This window comes from Stigmatopora argus, chromosome 20 (genome assembly GCF_051989625.1).
Source record: "Stigmatopora argus isolate UIUO_Sarg chromosome 20, RoL_Sarg_1.0, whole genome shotgun sequence".
Taxonomy (NCBI): domain Eukaryota; kingdom Metazoa; phylum Chordata; class Actinopteri; order Syngnathiformes; family Syngnathidae; genus Stigmatopora; species Stigmatopora argus.
In genome coordinates, this window is record NC_135406.1 from 3,188,449 (window position 1) to 3,207,792 (window position 19,344).

At 44.5% G+C, this 19,344-nt stretch overlaps 1 protein-coding gene across 9 annotated transcripts in view; it reads right to left on the minus strand.

The window, feature by feature from the left end:
* Positions 1-19,344, minus strand: part of sorcs2 (sortilin-related VPS10 domain containing receptor 2) — a 69,043-nt gene that overhangs the window by 2,908 nt on the left and 46,791 nt on the right. For 2 of the 9 annotated variants that reach the window (XM_077588325.1, XM_077588326.1), the window contains 24 exons: positions 14,245-14,409; positions 14,094-14,167; positions 12,941-13,005; positions 11,808-11,926; positions 11,557-11,646; positions 9,942-10,121; positions 8,730-8,876; positions 8,555-8,657; positions 8,365-8,441; positions 8,171-8,262; positions 7,534-7,641; positions 6,905-7,025; positions 6,705-6,838; positions 6,515-6,634; positions 5,518-5,689; positions 5,204-5,390; positions 3,947-4,080; positions 3,756-3,879; positions 3,563-3,675; positions 3,376-3,498; positions 3,198-3,297; positions 3,073-3,120; positions 1,593-1,692; positions 209-492 (listed from right to left, as the gene is read on the minus strand). In XM_077588325.1, the coding sequence (XP_077444451.1) occupies positions 234-492; positions 1,593-1,692; positions 3,073-3,120; positions 3,198-3,297; positions 3,376-3,498; positions 3,563-3,675; positions 3,756-3,879; positions 3,947-4,080; positions 5,204-5,390; positions 5,518-5,689; positions 6,515-6,634; positions 6,705-6,838; positions 6,905-7,025; positions 7,534-7,641; positions 8,171-8,262; positions 8,365-8,441; positions 8,555-8,657; positions 8,730-8,876; positions 9,942-10,121; positions 11,557-11,646; positions 11,808-11,926; positions 12,941-13,005; positions 14,094-14,167; positions 14,245-14,409 (2,955 nt within the window). In that variant the 3' untranslated portion in view covers positions 209-233. The remainder of the gene's footprint in view (positions 1-208; positions 493-1,592; positions 1,693-3,072; positions 3,121-3,197; positions 3,298-3,375; positions 3,499-3,562; positions 3,676-3,755; positions 3,880-3,946; positions 4,081-5,203; positions 5,391-5,517; positions 5,690-6,514; positions 6,635-6,704; positions 6,839-6,904; positions 7,026-7,533; positions 7,642-8,170; positions 8,263-8,364; positions 8,442-8,554; positions 8,658-8,729; positions 8,877-9,941; positions 10,122-11,556; positions 11,647-11,807; positions 11,927-12,940; positions 13,006-14,093; positions 14,168-14,244; positions 14,410-19,344) is intronic. The other 7 variants (XM_077588331.1, XM_077588329.1, XM_077588328.1 and 4 more) reach the window with 7 other exon arrangements.

A 19,344-nucleotide genomic window follows, 5' to 3' on the forward strand; every position in this document is an offset into this window, starting at 1 on the left:
TTATCACTTAGCTTCCGGGCGACCAAAAGACCGGCGACCAATCGACCGTGTACCAAACTAAAAGGGTTAGGGTTGTTTTTTTATGTTTTTTTAAACAACTGGTAAACAAAGGTGGCAGTATTTTCAAGTAGTTTCACAATTTTAAATGCTAACATGACATTAATGAAAATCAAGCAAATATGAGGATGCAGGGGGAAAAAAAAAGTACCTTGGCCTGTGTTTTTGTGCGGTGTTTAGTAGCAGCGGTTAGCGGTCGTCCGTATAAGGGATCGGAAGGCGGGGCTACCTCCCGCATTACCTAGCGTCTGCGAGTCCATGTCGTCGTCGATGAACTCCTCACCCTGAATGATGTGCTGGGTGTCCTCGCTGTGATTGACGGGACTGGTCATCTCCTGCTCCTTCTCGTTGTGCATCTGGGCGTAGACGCTGCGGTTGCCGGGCAACTTCCTGAAAAACAGAGGGGGATAGACCTCCTCAGTCCTGAGCCGAGGACTGCAGGAATTTTTGAGGGAAGTTTATAAGAGGGCGCTATACTTTTCTTATTTTTTCTGCATTGCTTTCATTCAAGTGACTTTGGTGTCAGCTTAGAAGTGATAGAAAGACAAATAATTGTTGCAGGGTGTTTGTAAATATGAGGTGGTTTAGGATTTAAACCTTTTATTCATTCGCTTGGATGTCTATCATAAATTGATTTTTTTTTAATGATGACATTTGGACCATATGGCACTAACTGTGAAAAACCGTGACCGGATGATTCGCCGAAAGACGTTTCGCCGACGGACGTTTGACAGACGGACAGGTCGCCGAATGGACGTTTGGCCGAACGGAGGTTTCGCCAAAACGGGATTCTCGCCCCGCCCCCGGATCGTGTGTGTGTACAAGTTTTTCAACCTCGGCCCGCGGGCCATATACGGCCCGTTAGGATTTTTAATCCGGCCCGCCACCGGCGTTGTCCAAATTATAGTAAAAATCAATGATTCATTTCCCTTTGCCGCTCATCACTCTCAATTTATTAGTCTACCGTTGATGGCAGCCTGGGAATAAGCACTCTTGGGCGGGCAGATGTAGCAGAACCGAGCCGTAAAATGACAGCAATCGGGTCAAATCCATCCTAAAACAGCATTTAATGATTAAATACAAATACTGGAGCTCTTTGGACACTAGAACCGAGCCCAGGGAAGTGAATTCCTCGGTCAAATGTCGCGATGATGTCGCGATGGATGCAAAACAACATGCATATTCGTCCATTCGCCAAACGGCTCAAAATGCTCTCAAATTCGGTCAAAACCAGCCGAAAACAGCGTTTAATCATTAAATACAAATACTGGGGATTTTTTAGACATCAGAACCGGGCCCAGGGTGGTTGATTTCCCCGATTTAAGTGCACTTTACAGCGTTACCTGACCCAATTGCAATGAATAAATTTGTCCACCGGATGGAAGAGTTCCGCCGATTCAAAGCAGGGGCATTTTCGTTACAAATTTATTCATTCGTTCGGCCAAATGTCCATTCGGCGACCTGTCCGTCTGTCAAACGTCCGTCGGCGAAACGTCTTTCGGCGAATCATCCGAGTACCGTGAAAAACGGGTTACCTCTTGAACTTGTAGATAATGAGAGAAGCCGTCGCTGCCACGCTGATGAAAAAAATGACGGCCACGGCCCAGATGCCGGGACCACCGGGAGTTCCGTGACCTGTGGTGATGACAAGATATTAGATAAGGATGAAGCCGGGGGTGCCGTACATTTTCCAGACGAATGCGGGGAGAACTTGAAGGTAAAATCCAAGGGAATATTTGAGAAAGTGCCAGTGAATGCTTAGAGAGAGAGGTTAAGTAGACACTGCAAATATGGCCCCCTGCTGGCTGTTTTCCAACCGGGATGGTGCTGTGGGACCCCTGCCTTGAGGCTAGTCTTTGTTTTTCGTTTAATTTGATGGTTCATTTGGGAGTGGGGTAAAACAGCTCGAAAGATGTGGAAATTACACAATGTGTATAAAGACAAGGTTGTATCTTGAAAACAGCCTCCTCCGCTCTATGGTGATTTGTACCATATTTTCACGACTATAAGGCGCACATAAAAGTCTCCAAAATAGACAGGGCGCCTTATAATCCAGTGCGCTTTATATATGGACCAATACTAAAATTGTTATCACGATAAAATGAAATGAATCAGTCGATAGGGTACACCGACTCTACTATTTTCCCGTAGACAAAGTACTGCGCAGTGACTGCTGGGATATGTAGTAGTTCTTTTGTCAATACACCCAATGGATTGTGGCCTGTATACATCGACATCAACACAGCATGACGAAGCATGGAAAGCACAGTTGGAAAAGTTACGCTAGCTACCAGCTAGCTACTATTTGCGAATGGATTGTGGCCGCCTGGACGAACGTATAAAACTCAGCGTTTTCGATGACTCATTTGGACAATTGTTCAATTCGGACACAGAAAATGAGGACTTTGATGGATTTGTGGGTGATGATGACGTGAGTAAGTTGTAAAATGGCTAAATAAAGTACAACCCAACTCAGTTTTGCTTCCGTTGCCTTTTTAAAAACGTGTTTTTAGCGTGTGGGTGTGGCGTGCAAGAACTATATATCCCAGCAGTCACTGCGCACCGGAAACCGGAAATAGAGTCTGGGGCTGCTTCCGGTAGCCAGCACTATTGCGGTTAGATATTCATATATAATATATATGCGTTTAAAAAACGGTGCGTCCTTTGTGTGTTTAAAATACAGAAATAGGACTCGTTACCGACACTGCGGCTAAAAATACGATGTGCCATAAAGTCGTGAAAATACGGTAATTGTTTGGACGTATTAAACATTTACACTATTATTTATTCTCTATGTGTCGAGGGCACGACTCTAGTCTTGTCTCGTGCATCACAATTGCCAAAAGGTATGTTTTGGAAGCAATATGTGTTGCAAATGAAGCGTCTCTCAGCATTCACAGAGTGAGCAAAGAGTCATCAGAGGACTTGATAGGAAACCAGGAGAGGAAGTCAAGGTGAAATTTGCAATTCTGCAGTAGGAAGGCGGAAGGGCTAAAGCTAAACTGACAAACGCACCAATCTCTGTTGCTTTGGCTGTGGAGTCGACGGAATTTAGACCTAGCCCTTTGGAAATAAACCAATTATTTGCCATCAAAACAACTTTAGTTTCCAACAAAAGGTCGGAGGCGTAAATCCGGTACCTGCATTTGGGTCCGCGAGTATCACAAGAACCCGGAGACCTCCTCGCACGGTAAAACTGACGTTGTTGTCTTTGAAAGCTTGCGTGATGGTAGAAATGCGCTGTGGACCAAAAACAGGAATAGGATGAACTTCAAAAGTTAAATACAACTGAATTGTACTTGCGGTTCTTTTGCATACCTTATTTTGAAATAGGCTTCTCTTTGCCGGCGTGCTCTCCACCGGTAGGACGTACAGGTCGGCGAGGGTGGGGAGGCCGGCCTTTACCACGGTGACCAGGGACTCCTGGGGGACTCCCGTGACCTGATGAGGGGTAGAAACGGGAAGACCTCGATTTCACGGGAGGACGAGGAGGAGGGACGTTTACCTTGGCGAGTATCTTAGTGACGACCTGACCCACGTCCTCCCGCCACTCGGGAATGTTGGGGTTGAGGCGGTCTAGGTGCCCGCTGAAGCTCAGGGGGATGACGTGGAAGTTTTCTGCCGGGGTTACAATAAGCATTTGGACCGCGAGCTCTCCATTTATTTGAACGTAGACAAAGGCCAAGGAGAACCGATACCGTAGACGCGGACTGTTCTGGTATCCTGCACCATGGATCGCCCGTTGGAGACTTGGACGCTCACGGAGATCTCGCCCGCCTCTGGGAAACTCGTTAGCATGCTGTTGTGCAGACTCAACTTGGGCTGCGTGAAATTCGTGGCTTCAGAGACTCAAGTTCTGAATATTTTTTCCAGTAGAATTGACCTCTACCTGCAAGCTGTCTCCGATCCACCAGTAGAAGACAGTGAGGTTGGCGTCGGCGGGAAGGACGACCGCCGTCAGGTTGACCATGTGGTTTCTCCCGGCGATGGGGATGACTTCCAAGTGCACTTCTTGCAGAGGTGCTGCACAGGAGAAAATGATTCATTAAAATAATGGAGATTTATTGTCTGCATGAGCCAAGAGAGGTCGCCAGAGTAGACGGTTTCCATAAAAGTATACAGTGGTACCTCGACCTACGATCAGCTCATGGTACAACGAAAATTTCGATCGAATAATTCGCCTGAGATACGATCAAAATTTCAAGATGCGACCAAGCCAGGTGGCCATGACATGAGAGGCTGTTTATCATTGTCTTTTTTGCCGCATCTCTTTCGTGTATTACAGATATCTACGAGCACTGAACGATTTATTCAGACGAGTTTCGACCAGGAAACGCACAACGCGCATGCGCGGGGAAAAAAGAGGGCTTTCTGGGTAATGAAGTATACTCGTGCACATAACACCGATAGGCAATGGCACCCTTTCTCAGAATAAAACTTCATTACCCACAATTAATGCGTGGTAGGCTGTTATTCCTTCCTTAGCCTGTTAGCTCCCGCAATCGCTCATTCAAGACTACTTCTCGTTGGCAAGTGGTCGTGCGTTATCTTATTGTGAGGACATTTGTGTGCATCATTTTCGGAATATTTTGAAGGAAATACAAGAGCAAACAGCCCATCGATAGCGAATGTGAGGGTGGAGGCGTGGCAAACCGCTAACCCGGAAAACGAAGGTAACAAAAGATCAAAACAAAATTAGAATTGAGTTCTGTGTAAAGTTACATTAAACATGTGTTTGAGTGTGTCTGTATATATTTATCCTAGTTCATTTAAATTTGTTTGTTCGGTTATGAGTGCTTTGCCGTGGATAAAGTCCCCCAGAACAGCCCCATCCGCCTCCGTGTATGTCTCCACCCTCCGCGAAATGAGTCTAATTTTACTTCTATTAAACACATTTTATTACTATTAAACCACTCGTTATTTATGACTTTGTCAACATATGGCGAATTAGAAGAAATAAAACATTTTTTCCAATCGAATATCCTGTTTTTGGTGTTTTTCCAGAGGGTTGGAACGAATTAATTAGTTTTCAATTCATTTCAATGGGAAACGTTTGCTCGAGTTACGAAAAGCTAGCCATACGATCTCAGTCTCGGAACGGATTACGATCGTATGTCGAGATACAACTGTACTAGGATATTCTGACCTGTGACCTGAATGTACATGCTGGCCTCGTCGTGGCCCGCCGTGTTTTCCGCCTGCACGGAAACTTTGTACACGCCCGCATTTTCGTAGCGGTGCTGGATGGGTTCATCTGTAACCGTCAGGTTCCGATAAATGGCCCGGAAGCCGTCCCCCAGATCCACCTGGTACTTGGTGCTGCTGGTGTCACCCTGGGTAAAGATGAAGGGAAAATAAAAACTTTAGTTTGTTTTGAAATGCTTTACTACCCATTCTCAAATCGACGAATGGATGTTTTTTCAGGGAAATTTGAACGCACACAGAATGGCTCGAGAGTACCTCCTCCTGATGCACGATGAATGTGATGTCATCACCGGGGGCCACGGCGAGCATCTGTCCTTTGATGCCCACTCGCAGCCCTCTAGGGGGAAGCAGAGGGCAGTTGCTTTGTCTGGCGCTCTGCTCCTTGTTCAGACCCCCCTCGCACAAATTCGACACCACCTTGCGATACCTGGGGAAAGGGAGGGTCACGTATCACTCGGCGTATTGGGTGTCGGTTTTGTCATCAGCCTCAACTGGATGTTTTGCTAGCGTGGTGCATGAAGTCGGGTGTTGGGGTTATTCTGGGATGTTATTATATGTTTATTTTAAATCATTAATATGTATAGGAGCTTCATCTAATTTGGGACAGAGCAAAAGGACGGAGGCACTTCGTGGACAATTAATTGTTTTCAGGACTATTGACACCACGTTCCAGGCCTGTTGATCCGAGTTCGCGATGAAGATCTACAAAGGACTCTTAAATTGCTTTGACTTGGATTCCGGCAGATGGCGATCATCGAATCAAGTTCCGAAAGTACTCGCATATTGTTTAAAAACACTGTCGCTCGGTTTTTACCATATATGGCTTATTTGTGCAAATTCTTACGCAGTTGTTTTGGTTTCCGATCCGCTCCGGTCACCTTGTATGCTTACTTGTGCAATTTGTTACGCAGATGTTCTTGGTTTCCGACCCGATATGAAATTGTTGTGGCAGTTGTTTTTTGACCTCAATGGTGTTATTCAGTTAGCTTATGTAATTGTTTGAATCAGATTACCTTCGATGTTTTGAATTATGCGCGACTAAATGGACAGAGGAGGATGCCGTTTCTTCAGAATCATCTGGGACGAGGACGAAGTCTGGGTGGATTCTCCTTGCAAGTTTGTAGCTAGAGTATGTACATGATGTCTCTCTGATTTGATTAAAGTATACCTAATAATAAACCTATCATCGGGTAAGCCGAGCTCACCAACGTAATAGAAGTGAAATGAATTCATTTCAATATTTTGCACAAACCCGGTGCTGGACTCAAAGGTTTGTCCCGGGTGGCAGTCGTCCGGCGGCGAGTCGGGATGGTGCCAAAAGTCAGCAAAGCATCGTCCGCTTTCCGCTTGGGATCGCTCGAACCCGTAGTCGCTGCGCACAGCGTGACGAATGACACGGGTGATAATGATTCCTTCTGTGGTTCAAAGGGAGTCAGGCTCACCAGTTGAAGTCCTGCTCGGCACATGGGCAAGCTTTGGCTTCCAGGGCCCAGGTGTAGGTCTTCCCTTTGACACAGAAGGCGCTGTCCTTTCTCCTGCGGAAATGGCGCTCCTGGCCCATGATGCATTTTTCACCCTGAGGGGCATCAATGACAAGTCAAGTGGACGCTGGATCACAAACGTGTGCGCACGCGGGGGGTACCTGCGAGTCCGTCAGCTGCCACGACTCGTAGTCGGCCTCGGCGCACTGGCGGGGGAAAGACTGGCGGAAGTCTACTTTGACCAGCTCCCAGTCGGACCTGTAGCTGATGTGGCCGAACACCCTGCCGTGCACAAACGAGGATTTCCGTGAGAGGTCGTGAGGACTTTCTGCTCTGATTGGTCCTCAGCGTCACCATCAAAAAAACGATACAGCCTCCTGGTCTGTTATTTTATTTATCTACCAAGTGTGAAGAACCCTTGAGAGTTTCAAGGGGGCAAAGGGGTCCCTAGCATGAAATTGGATGCCGGGTCTCCCGGGAGCTTCAACGGGATTGGTCACTCTGAACGGGGCCATGCGAGTGAGAAATCAAGAACCTTAAACAATCAATCATCTGGAGTTTTAAGCAAAGGAGTCAAACCTGATTTTCCGCTCTGGATTATATAATGAGTTATCAGTCTGAAAGGGATGATCCATTATGCATGGATTTCAGAGCCATCCCACTGTTCCTTTTCTATACGGCTTGTCCTCATTAGCTAGCAAGTGGGCAGGGGACAATCACCTCGACACTTTCCCACCAATAAACGATTTAGTCTCGGTGTGAGATTTGTGGATGAAGGCGGCGGACTCACGTCATCACCAAGGTCTCGTCTCCCGGCTCGCTCAGGAGGCCATCGACGAAGACGGAGGTGCTGGTGAAGTTGTGGACCGTCCACGTGCGTCCTTCGTCGATACTGAACCTGCGTGGAGAAGGTACACGGTCGATTGGTCGCCGGTCTTTTGGTCGCCCGGAAGATAAGTGATAATTACCATTGAAATCGTTGCTCAAATTCCCTGAATACAAACTGCGAATGACTATTTAGTCATACTTCATGCCCTAGTAATTATTAGGCTAAAGAAAAGCTCCAAATTTCCCGGACTTTCATTGTTTTTTGTTGGTGAACTTGTTAAGACCCTGACTGACGTAGCTTCTTAAAGTGACAATGCATGTACATACAAACTCTTCTACACTCAGTGAAACTGCTCATGGCCATTGTTGGCTTTTATTGATGCGGAGACCATGTTGTTTTACCTTGTTTTGGTCGCCGGTCTTTTGGTCGCCGGTCTTTTGCTCGCCTGTTTTTGCGGTTGGGGCGACCAAAAGACCGGCGACCAAAAGACGTCAACCAAAAGACCGGCGACCAATCGACCGCACACGGTGGAGAACATAAAACACAAATATGGAGCAGGAATAAAATCACACAAGTGGAAAAAACGTGCATGGCTTACTTGAGTATTTTGAGCGGAATGGATGTGTCTTTGATGGCCACTATGACCCCACCGTGGTCCAGGTACAGGATGTGATGCTCCTCTTCAAAAACCTTCAGAGGACAGACATTCTCATTGTAGAGCGTTTTATTGAGCAAGATGGAATTTATTTATTTTGTTCCCAATTGCACATTGGCGGATAAATGGCGACGTACTTGTCTCCAGGTTTTCCCGCAGTCAGACGTGATGTACATTTCTTCCTTGTACTCCACCAGCTTGGAGCCAAGGTTACCTGAAATAAACAATGGAAGATCCAGTAAGTATAAAATAGTCTTGAAATAAAATAATAACAAAAAAGAGGATTCGCGTATTCATGGTAAGAACGTCGGCAAAATGGGAACTCACCGGCTCCCATAATAAGACCCGGAGCCGAGTCTTTAGTGTGGACGGTACCGGACACGTACGGATTGTCTGCCCAACGCAGGTGCAAATGGAGATGGCATTCCGGCTATGGAAAAAAACGGAATCAGTCGCTAGAAACAATTGGCGCGATACCGATATTTTCCGTATTTGATTTTACCGCTTTGCACGTGATGCTTTTGCCGTTCAGATCGGTGGCGGGCGGAGTCAAGGGTTGCCAAACGCGTCCTTTGTTGTAGGTGATGAGCGTTCGCACCTTGCCGTCCAGCCGCTGATTGGCCAGGAAGACGCCTCGGACCCCTCGGACCTGCGTTTAAAATGCGCCGTTGGCTATTGGATTGGATTGGATAACTTTATTCATCCCGTATTGGGGAAAGTTCGTTGTCACAGTAGCAAGAGGGTGAGAATACAGACACAGGAAAGGCATTTTAGACATAAATAGATAGGTAATAAGTAAGTTAATAAATAAATACATGAATAAATATATAAATAAATAAGTGTGTTGCTGAAATATATATATATATATATATATATATATATATCAGTGGTGTGCCGTCAGGGCCTTCAAGGACTTCTCTGCTGGCCTAGGAAATATCTGAATCATATATTATATTTTGTCCATCAATACTTATTAAATAATTCCAAATTGTCTGTTAGCTTCCTTTCATTGCCCCTGGTTGCACTGCTTCCAGATGTGTGTTTTCATATTGAAGCATTTAACCAATCACATTTCAGCCATTATTGGTTGCCAGGGTCAGAAATCTACCTCAAGGCCTTCACAATCAGTTCTGCAGGCTCTGCTGCATTAAACAAGCGTCGATAAGACTGTTGCTTCCTTTATATACATATGTATATGTGTATGTATATATATACATATACACATACGTGTACATACACATATACATTCATACACACACATACATATACATATACGTGTACATACACATACATTCATACACACACATACATATACATTCATACAATACATATACACATACGTGTACATACACATACATTCATACACATATACACACACATACATTCATACACATACATATACACATCCGTGTACATACACATACATACACATACGTGTACATACACATACATACACACATACGTGTACATACACATACATATACATTCATACACATATACATACACATAGATGTACATGCATGCATACGGTAGGTCTTAACACTCAGCCATTTGTTTTGTTAAAGAGCCTGACAGCTGATGGGAGGAAGGATCTGCGGAAGCGCTCCTTCCTGCAATGAGGGTGCCGCAGTCTATTGCTAAAAGAGCTTCGGAGGGACTCCACAGACTCATGCAGGCTATTGCGGAGACGCGTACGCCGGTCTTGCCGTCTCACCTCTAAGATGTCAATAAGGACCTCCTCCTCGGGTTGCCGGGTGCTTCGGACGTTTTCCAGCACCAGGGAGTAGTACACCCCTCGCGGGTCCGACTGGTAAAGATTGTACGTGTCCGTCTGATACCATTCCCGCAGAGCCAAGAAGACCTGCTGCTCGTCGGTGCTCACGATGTGAACATCCTGGGGAGAAAAAATAAATACAATCAACAAAAGGGAGTAGAAATGATTTATTTGTTGGGTCCGAGTGGCTAGAAAAACAAAGGCGTTTTGCGCTGAGCGCCGCTGACAGAGTGTCAATGGCAATGATTGGCTCAAAGTTGTTTATTCTCACCCGCCCTCGCTTGAAATACATCTCCCTGAGCGCTGCATTCAATCAGCACACTCCAATAGTACTCAGGCGGCCGCGCCAAGCGCTCCCTCGCCGCCGTCGCGGTCGGGCTCGTTTACCGTTATTCGCGCAAGCCAGCGACGAGGTGACTGCTCGGTGGCCGCCGTCGACGTTTAGGCCGAAGGGAAAAAAAACGATGGCATCTTTTATGCATGAAACAATCTCCCGTTTAAACAGAAGGGATGAACGTGCTTGGAAAATGTCACATTTTTAGTGGAAATACAAAGTAGTGACACGGAGAATGATCTTCATGTGTAAAACGCTGATATTGATGATTGTTTAATACGTGACCGGACGTTTGGTCGAAAGACGTTTGGTCCCTGGATGTTTGGTCCCCGGACGTTTGGTCGACCGGACGTTTGGTCCCCGGATGTTTGGTCCCCGGACGTTTGGTCCCCGGATGTTTGGTCCCCGGACGTTTGGTCCCCGGACGTTTGGTAGAACGGACGTTTGGTAGAACGGACGTTTGGTAGAACGGACGTTTGGTAGAACGGACGTTTGGTCGCCGGGTTGTTACTGTTGAAACCAGCTCTCAAAATTATAATCATGAGAGAGAGAGAGAGATTGAGTTTAATATCTAAATATCTAATATCAAAATATCAACAGTAAACTCTGTTTATAATTCATAATTTGACAGCGAGCGAACCCGGCGACCAAACGTCCGTTTTACCAAACGTCCGTTCTACCAAACGCCCGTTCTACCAAACGCCCGTTCTACCAAACGTCCGTTCTACCAAACGTTCATTCTACCAAATATCCGGTGACCAAACGTCCGGGGACCAAACGTCTTTCGACGAAACGTCCGAGTCCCGTTTATATATACGATCGGCCGTGTTTATTAAGGTGAGTAGTAAAAGCCGCTTGCTGAAGCTCGCCCAATCGCTGTTAAACTCTTCTTTTTTTGTGTGTGTGTCTCCAAAATCAATGATAAAGCCGGAGAATTCTGTGCACAACATGAAGGCGGGGGCACGTGTCTGCGCAGCACCCTCAGATCAATGCGATCGATATGGCAAACACGGCCAGCGTGGCAGCTGTCCAGTGAGGAGGCCAGATCGAATTAAATCTGGGGAAAATCAGTGCCTTCGCTCTCAAATGGACCGGGAAGTCATAAAGTGGCCAAAGCTCAGAAAACCTATTCGATGAAAGCTGCAGTCGTTTGCCAATGTTCCGCATTAACAAACGGAAAAACTCACTCGCTGGGTTTTTTCAACCGCCCATTTTCATTACCTTGGGCAAGGCGTACTTGGGAAACTTCATCTGTACAAACTCGTTGCGTCGATACGACACGTAGTGCCGGGTGCGATTCCCTGTAGTCACCTGGAAAACAAAAGAAGAGTGTTGGGAAAGATGCGTGAGAAAAGAAATGATTGTGGTCCTGTTGGATTTAAACAGGATTGGATTACACTGCTTGCGTGACTGTCAATCCATTAGAGACAAGATGACGCAAGATGAATTTTTGCTTTGCTTTTGTGCTTCACCTTGACAAAGATGTAGTCGCCCTGCACCGACAGAGAATTGTGGTCGATTTTACCCAGGAACTGAGCGGTCACTAGTTTATCGGAACAGTTCTGGATGAGACAGGTGACGTACAGGTAACCTGAAAACACACATTAAAAAATAAAAAACAAACAACATGAATCAGAGCAAAACAAATCGGTACTCGGACGTTTCGTCGAAAGACGTTTGGTCCCCGGACGTTTGGTCCCCGGACGTTTGGTCCCCGGACGTTTGGTCCCCGGACGTTTGGTCCCCGGACGTTTGGTCCCCGGACGTTTGGTCCCCGGACGTTTGGTCCCCAGACGTTTGGTCCCCGGACGTTTGGTCGACCGGACGTTTGGTACAACGGACGTTTGGTACAACGGACGTTCGGTATAACGGACGTTTGGTACAACAGACGTTTGGTATAACGGACGTTTGGTACAACGGACGTTTGGTACAACGGACGTTTGGTCGCCGGGTTGTTACTGTTGAAACCAGCTCTCAAAATTATAATCATGAGAGAGAGAGAGTTAGTTTAATATCTAATAATTTGACAGCGAGCGAACCCGGCGACCAAACGTCTGTTCTACCAAACGTCCGGTCGACCAAACGTGCGGGTACCAAACGTCCGGGGACCAAACGTCGTTCGACGAAACGTCCGGTGACGAAACAAATTGAATTAGAGAGGCGCAATAGAAGAGCTGAATCGCATATTGAGTTACTTATTTATCTATCTATCTATTTGATTTTATTTAGACAATTTGGTCTAGTACTTTTTCTCCCCTGTGTATGTTGAGGTAAAGGAATATATAATGGAATGGAGTGGTGCCTTCTCGGGTTTATTTACAGAGATTAGGGATTAGGATACACAAAGCAGATGAGGTGTCTGGAAAAATCTCAAACGCGCACCAGCTTCTACCACACGACCTCGAACGCACGCAATTGGCTGCGCCACCCCCGGGAGGGGAGTTAAGGACTAACCGCTCCATCTGTTAGTCACCCGATATTGCTGGCATGTGGGCTGTTGTCGCCCCTCAGCTTTATTCCCGATCGACGCTTTGTTCGACGATACGGTCCAGCGCGGCTAGAACGGCGGCAGCCTCGGAAGCGTAAAAAAAACAAGTTAATATACCTCCGCTTGCGTCCTGCATCTCCATGTGCACCAAGTCAGGGTCCGTGTCCACATCCGCTACGAACCTGAAAGATAAAGAAAATGTCAAATAAAGTGGTGGATTTATGAATTGTCCATTATAGTGAATTGTGTACGAATTGTCCATTACGGTGAATTGTGTACGAATTGTCCGTTATGGTGAATTGTGTACGAATTGTCCATTACGGTGAATTGTGTACGAATTGTCCATTACGGTGAATTGTGTACGAATTGTCCATTATGGTGAATTGTGTACGAATTGTCCATTATGGTGAATTGTGTACGAATTGTCCATTACGGTGAATTGTGTACGAATTGTCCGTTATGGTGAATTGTGTAAGAATTGTCCATTATGGTGAATTGTGTACGAATTGTCCATCATGGTGAATTGTGTGCAAATTGTTACCGTATTTTCTCGCATATACGCCATATTTGTCGAAATAAAAATGAGGGTGCGGCTTATATGCACACAAATTAGACTTGACGAAACTGCAAGGTGACAAAGACGAAACGCCATAACGCAAAACAATGGTGCCGATACGGTCGTTTATTTCAAAATAGAGAAAAGATGAACGGATAAAACGCCAAACAAAATGGATTTTGACGTCTGTGAATGAAATTCAAGAAAAGATTCACTTGTGTATGCCATTGCTCGTTCAGGGTGCTGCCATCTTACCTCCTTAGATCCTTTCGATTCAGACAGTATCTCCAAAATACCACGTGCAATTATTTTTCTTAATATTTTCCCTTCAAAGTTAAACACATTTGTATTCCCTATTAAAACCAGGTGACCTTTGTGAATCAGCGAGCGTCTTATACGAGACAAATTGTCAAATTCAACGATTTTAAGTCAGTTTTAAGGGTACGGCTTATACGCAGAGGCGGCTTATATGCGAGAAAAAGTAACACATTTGTATTCCATATTAAAACCAGGTGACCTTTGTGAATCAGGGAGTGTCTTATACGAGACAAATTGTCAAATTCAACGATTTTAACGCAGTTTTAAGGGTACGGCTTATACGCGGAGGCGGCTCATATGCGAGAAAATACGATACGTCTCGTAGTATCTCTGGCAATGAAGGGTCAGTCAGATTTTGAGTTTTGAATGCACTTTTAAAAAAAAGATTGGACTGACCAGAATACCCTGTCCTTGGTCACTCGCTCCTGAAGCAAAGTCCACTTCCGGCCCAAATCTGTGGAGGCGAAAAGCTAGAAACACCAAAGAGAAAGAAGCCAGTTTTACAGCTCAGACTTTTGCCGTCACATCTCAGGGGAATAATTCTTACCCGTCCGTCCTTGCAGTACGCCAGGAGTTTGTCCTCCTCCTTGGGGTGGAAGATGAGCGTGTCGGGGGTGAAGAAGACGGTCTGCCGCTGGAAGGAGGTGCCCTCGTCGGTGCTGATGAACAGCATTTGATCCCGTTCGTTAACGGAGGATCCCACAAGCACCACCTGGGAATCACGAGGGAATTGAGACACGAAGGAACGGACCCAGCTGACATTTGGGCTGACCTGGATAGGCTAAAACTTGCACTTTCATCCTTGGTGCACAAAATTGATTTTTTCGGGGGGTGCCGTTGACAACCTCTACGGCACAAGTGCATTAGCTGCCTGCACTTGGTGCATTAAATATATTAGCCCTCTCCAGGCCGGGCAGAAAGGCATCAGACCTTGAACCTATCGCGTGTGTTTTCTCCTTCCCGATGCCCCGATGACGTTTCTGTGATATGCCGGCGCAGAGGTGCCTTTTTAATTACATTTCCTCTTTTGTGGAAGCGCGTGAAACGAGTAGGAGGACAGCCAGGGCTGGGGGCTATTAATCCAGATTTAATTACGAGTCAGGGATGGCAAACAAATGTCTCTGGGCGGATAATAAAAAGTGATTTTGCTTCAGTGTGAACAGCACATTAAGACCTTAAAGACAACATTTGCGCACGACAATTGTTTGCCTCTGTTCAGCCGAGCAAGCACGTGATATCCGACCGGTTTAACAAGAGAAACAGTGTTACCCGCTCATTCCAGGGGAGGCGTTACAATGAATATAAATCCACAATAGCGTGTTCGTGGGGATAAAAACATCCACGGAAGGTTAGTTGAAGGCTTGATATTGTGCCTGTCAAAGATGGTTAAGCCAAAATTTTGCAAGCCACAAAATGTGTCTAAATAGAAATTAAGAAAGTAGTAGCACACAAAAATAGTACCGTATTTTTACGACTATAAGGCGCACATAAAAGTCTTAAATGTTCTCCAAAATAGACAGGGCGCCTTATAATCCAGTGCGCTTTATATATGGACCAATACTAAAATTGTTATCACGATAAAATAAAATGAATCAGTTGATAGGGTACACCGACTCTACTATTTTCCAGTAGACAAAGTACTGCGCAGTGACTGCTGGGATATGTAGTAGTTCTTTTGTCAATACACCCAATGGATTGTGGCCTGTATACATCAACATCAATACAGCTTGACGAAGCATGGAAAGCACTGTTGGAAAAGTTACACTAGCTACCAGCTAGCTACTATTTGGGAATGGATTGTGGCCACCTGGACGAACGTATAAAACTTAGCGTTTTCGATGACTCATTTGGAGAATAGTTCAATTCGGACACAGAAAATGAGGACTTTGATGGATTTGTGGGTGATGATGACGCGAGTACGTTGTAAAATGGCTAAATAAAGTACAACCGAACTCAGTTTTGCTTCCGTTGCCTTTTTAAAAACGTGTTTTTAGCGTGTGGGTGTAGCGTGCAAGAACTATATATCCCAGCAGTCACTGCGCACCGGAAACCGGAAAAAGAGTCTGGGGCTGCTTCCGGTAGCCAGCACTATTGCGGTTAGATATTCATATATAATATATAATATATATATGCGTCTAAAAAAACGGTGCGTCCTTTGTGTGTTTAAAATACAGAAATAGCACTCGTTATTGACACTGTGGCTAAAAATACGATGCACCATATAGTTGGGAAAATACGGTAGTCAACGGTGGACTGCTCATTTACATACACCCCTGTTACATATACCACTTTTAACCCTCAAGTCAAGCGCCTCTTTAGAGAGCTCTCATTGCACGAGGTACATTATCAGCTGGTTGCGCCGCGTGGAACGGGCTCAGACAAAAACCACGGCGAAAAGGTCTGATCTTTGCAAAAGCAAAAGCCATTAGCTCAGTGGCTTCTCAACAGCTTTTGCGTGGGGAGGTAATTGATTTGAACAGGTATGGAGTGTTTAATGGTTCTGACTGTTAGTGGGAGGGTCAATGTAATGGCCAGCAAATTAGTTTTTCAAAAGTCATTTGCCGAAATTATCAAATGCTTCCATGGTGCTTTCAGCTGAAACAAAGCAAAAACATAACTATTATGAGAGGAATTTTATTAGCTATTGTCCTGATTTTTGTCAAAGTCATAATACGCTCTCTAAAAATGGGAATTTTAAAAACCAAGTGCCAACCAAAACCGTATGTTTCTTGTAGTGGGCCAAGGGTGTCAAACTGTTGGTTTGCGGGCCGCATTAACATCAACTCGATTTCACGTGGGATGGACCTTTTTAGATATAATATTTCGATTTTTCTTTTTTTAATCGGATTAAAAGAAATGGATCAGAAGCCCTAAATATTCCGTTTTTTATAGATCTAAAACAATGTTTATTTGAGCTTATTTTCTTCGTAAGGGAAAACATCTTTTAATCATTTGTTTTTCATTTCAAAAGGAAACAAAATATTTGTTTACATTCAATATTAAAGTGGAAAACAGAAAATATTTAAAAAAAAGATTTTACAAAATGCTTTTTGAACTAAAAAGACAAGAAAAAAATTGCAATTATTGATTTAAAAAGGGGAAAATCAGGAAATACAACAACAACAGAAAGTCAGCACTCATAATTGACTTTCTCGGGCCGCACGAAATGATGCGGCGGGCCAGATTTGGCCCCCGGGCCACCACTTTGACAGCAGTGTAGGTGGGCAATAGAAAATGAGTTAGCCACCTCGTCAACAATGAAGATTTAACCTTGGCTACAATCTCCTCCTTAACATATAAATGCCTCCTAACGTATCGTGATGTTCTCCAAACATATTTGACCCAATTTCAAATATTTGAGGTTATTTGCAGAAGGACATTTCTTCACCAATCCTCCCACATCGGGCCCACGGCCAAAAGACCGATCAGAACCCAAACAAGCAGGCAGCCGAGCTGAATAAAGAGACAAATTGACCGTGATAAGAGAAGCTCAGTTCGGAACGCAACGTGCCAAAAGACATCAAAATAATAAAAGAAATAGCTAGCATTTGACCAGGAATGCGTAGACGTTTGAATCTCCATTATGACTCCGCTACCCGCCAAGTCACATTTGGACTCGGCGATAATCGACACCTGTGTTTTAATAAAGCGCAGATGTGACCTCCGGCGGGGAAATGAGAAGGTGACGAAGGCGGCGCTACATTTGAGATACGAGAGGGACAAAGAAGACGGGTGGGAGGTGGCTGATGGGAAGCAGACGCTGGCGGAGACGGACGGACGGACGGACGGGCATCATCCGCCTCAGGGTCATTTTTCATTACACTGCCTCGGGCTGACTTTATCATTCACACCACAAAACACTCAACAGCTACTACTCTGCCAGATTTTTTTTTTTACGACGAGGGACAAAAGTGATATTCATTCATTAATGGGTTTACTAAACTGTAGTGGCTCTAGAAATGGCATTTACCGTATTTTCACGACTATAAGGCGCACTTAAAAGTCTTACATTTTCTCCAAAATAGACAGGGCGCCTTATAATCCAGTGTGCTTTATATATGGAAAAAACATTAAAATGTGTCATTCATTGAGGGTGCACCTTATAATGCGGTGCACCCTATTCGGCACATCGTATTTTTAGCCGCAGTGTCAATAACGAGTGCTATTTCTGTATTTTACACACATAAAGGACGCACCGTTATTTTAGACGCAGCCAGGCATGGCATATATATATATATATATATATATATATATATATATATATATATATATTGATGGATTTGTGGGTGATGCTGACGTGAGTACATTGTAAAATGGCTAATACATATATATATATATATATATATATATATATATATATATATATATATATATATATATATATATTAGCCATTTTACAATGTACTCACGTCAGCATCACCCACAAATCCATCAAAGTCCTCATTTTCTGTGTCCGAATTGAACAATTGTCCATCGAAAACGCTAAGTTTAATACGTTCGTCCAGGCGGCCACAATCCATTCACGAATAGTAGCTAGCTAGTAGCTAGCGTAACTTTTCCAAGGCTGTCTACCATGGTTCGCAAATGTGTTGATGCCGATCGCCAGGCCGCAATCCATTCGCAAATAGTAGCTAGCTGGTAGCTAGCGTAACTTTTCCAACGGTGCTTTCCATGCTTCGTCAAGCTGTATTGATGTCGATGTATACAGGCCACAATGCATTGGGTGTATTGACAAAAGAACTACTACATATCCCAGCAGTCACTGCTCAGTACTTTGTCTACGGGAAAATAGTAGTGTTGGTGTACCCTATCGACTGATTTATTTTATTTTATCGTGATAACAATTTTAGTATTGGTCCATATATAAAGCGCAGTGGGTTATGAGGCGCCCTGTCTATTTCGGAGAAAATCTAAGAGTTTTATGTGCGCCTTATAGTCATGAAAACACAGTACTTAAATTTTTGGCAAGTAAACCATCGCCTATTGACCCAAACGGCCATGTATTAAGGATCGCTTTTCAATGGCTTCTATGAAACTTGAAATAATGAAAATCATGGCATTTGCCGTATGTTAGGAATACAAATGGCACCGTTGAAAAAGTTCTCCTTTCTACTGTACGTTAACCCGCTATATTCCGACATAACGCCAACCGAGAAACTTCCAGACATTTGACGAGGTCCGCGTCGTGTCGGGGAATTTCGAGTACAGTAATTGCTTACAGAGATGAAAGCAAATACCGTAACACTACTGGACTCCATTTCATGTCTGGAAGGGGCTCAAGCTGAAGATAACCATTAAATTAAAGCTTGACATTGGAGGAAAATATGAATCCAGAAGGAATTATAAGTGGCTGGGATGGGTTTAGATTTTTAATACCGACACTGCTTGCTCGTTGTCATTTCTCAGGAGAATTGAAAATGATTTTGTAAAAGAGGCAAAGCGCAGTAAAAGGGCGAATGGCAACTATAAATTGAAGAAACAATGAACACTAAAAAGAAGCATCAAAACTCTTTCCTAAATAATAAAATAAAATGTCTTCTTAAGGCAACGCTGGTTCAGTTTGGTAAGGCGTATTTCTGCATGAACTAACGCTACATGTTGAAAAACAACAGACAGATGGACTTTGTTGTTTATGACCGTTAGCTCC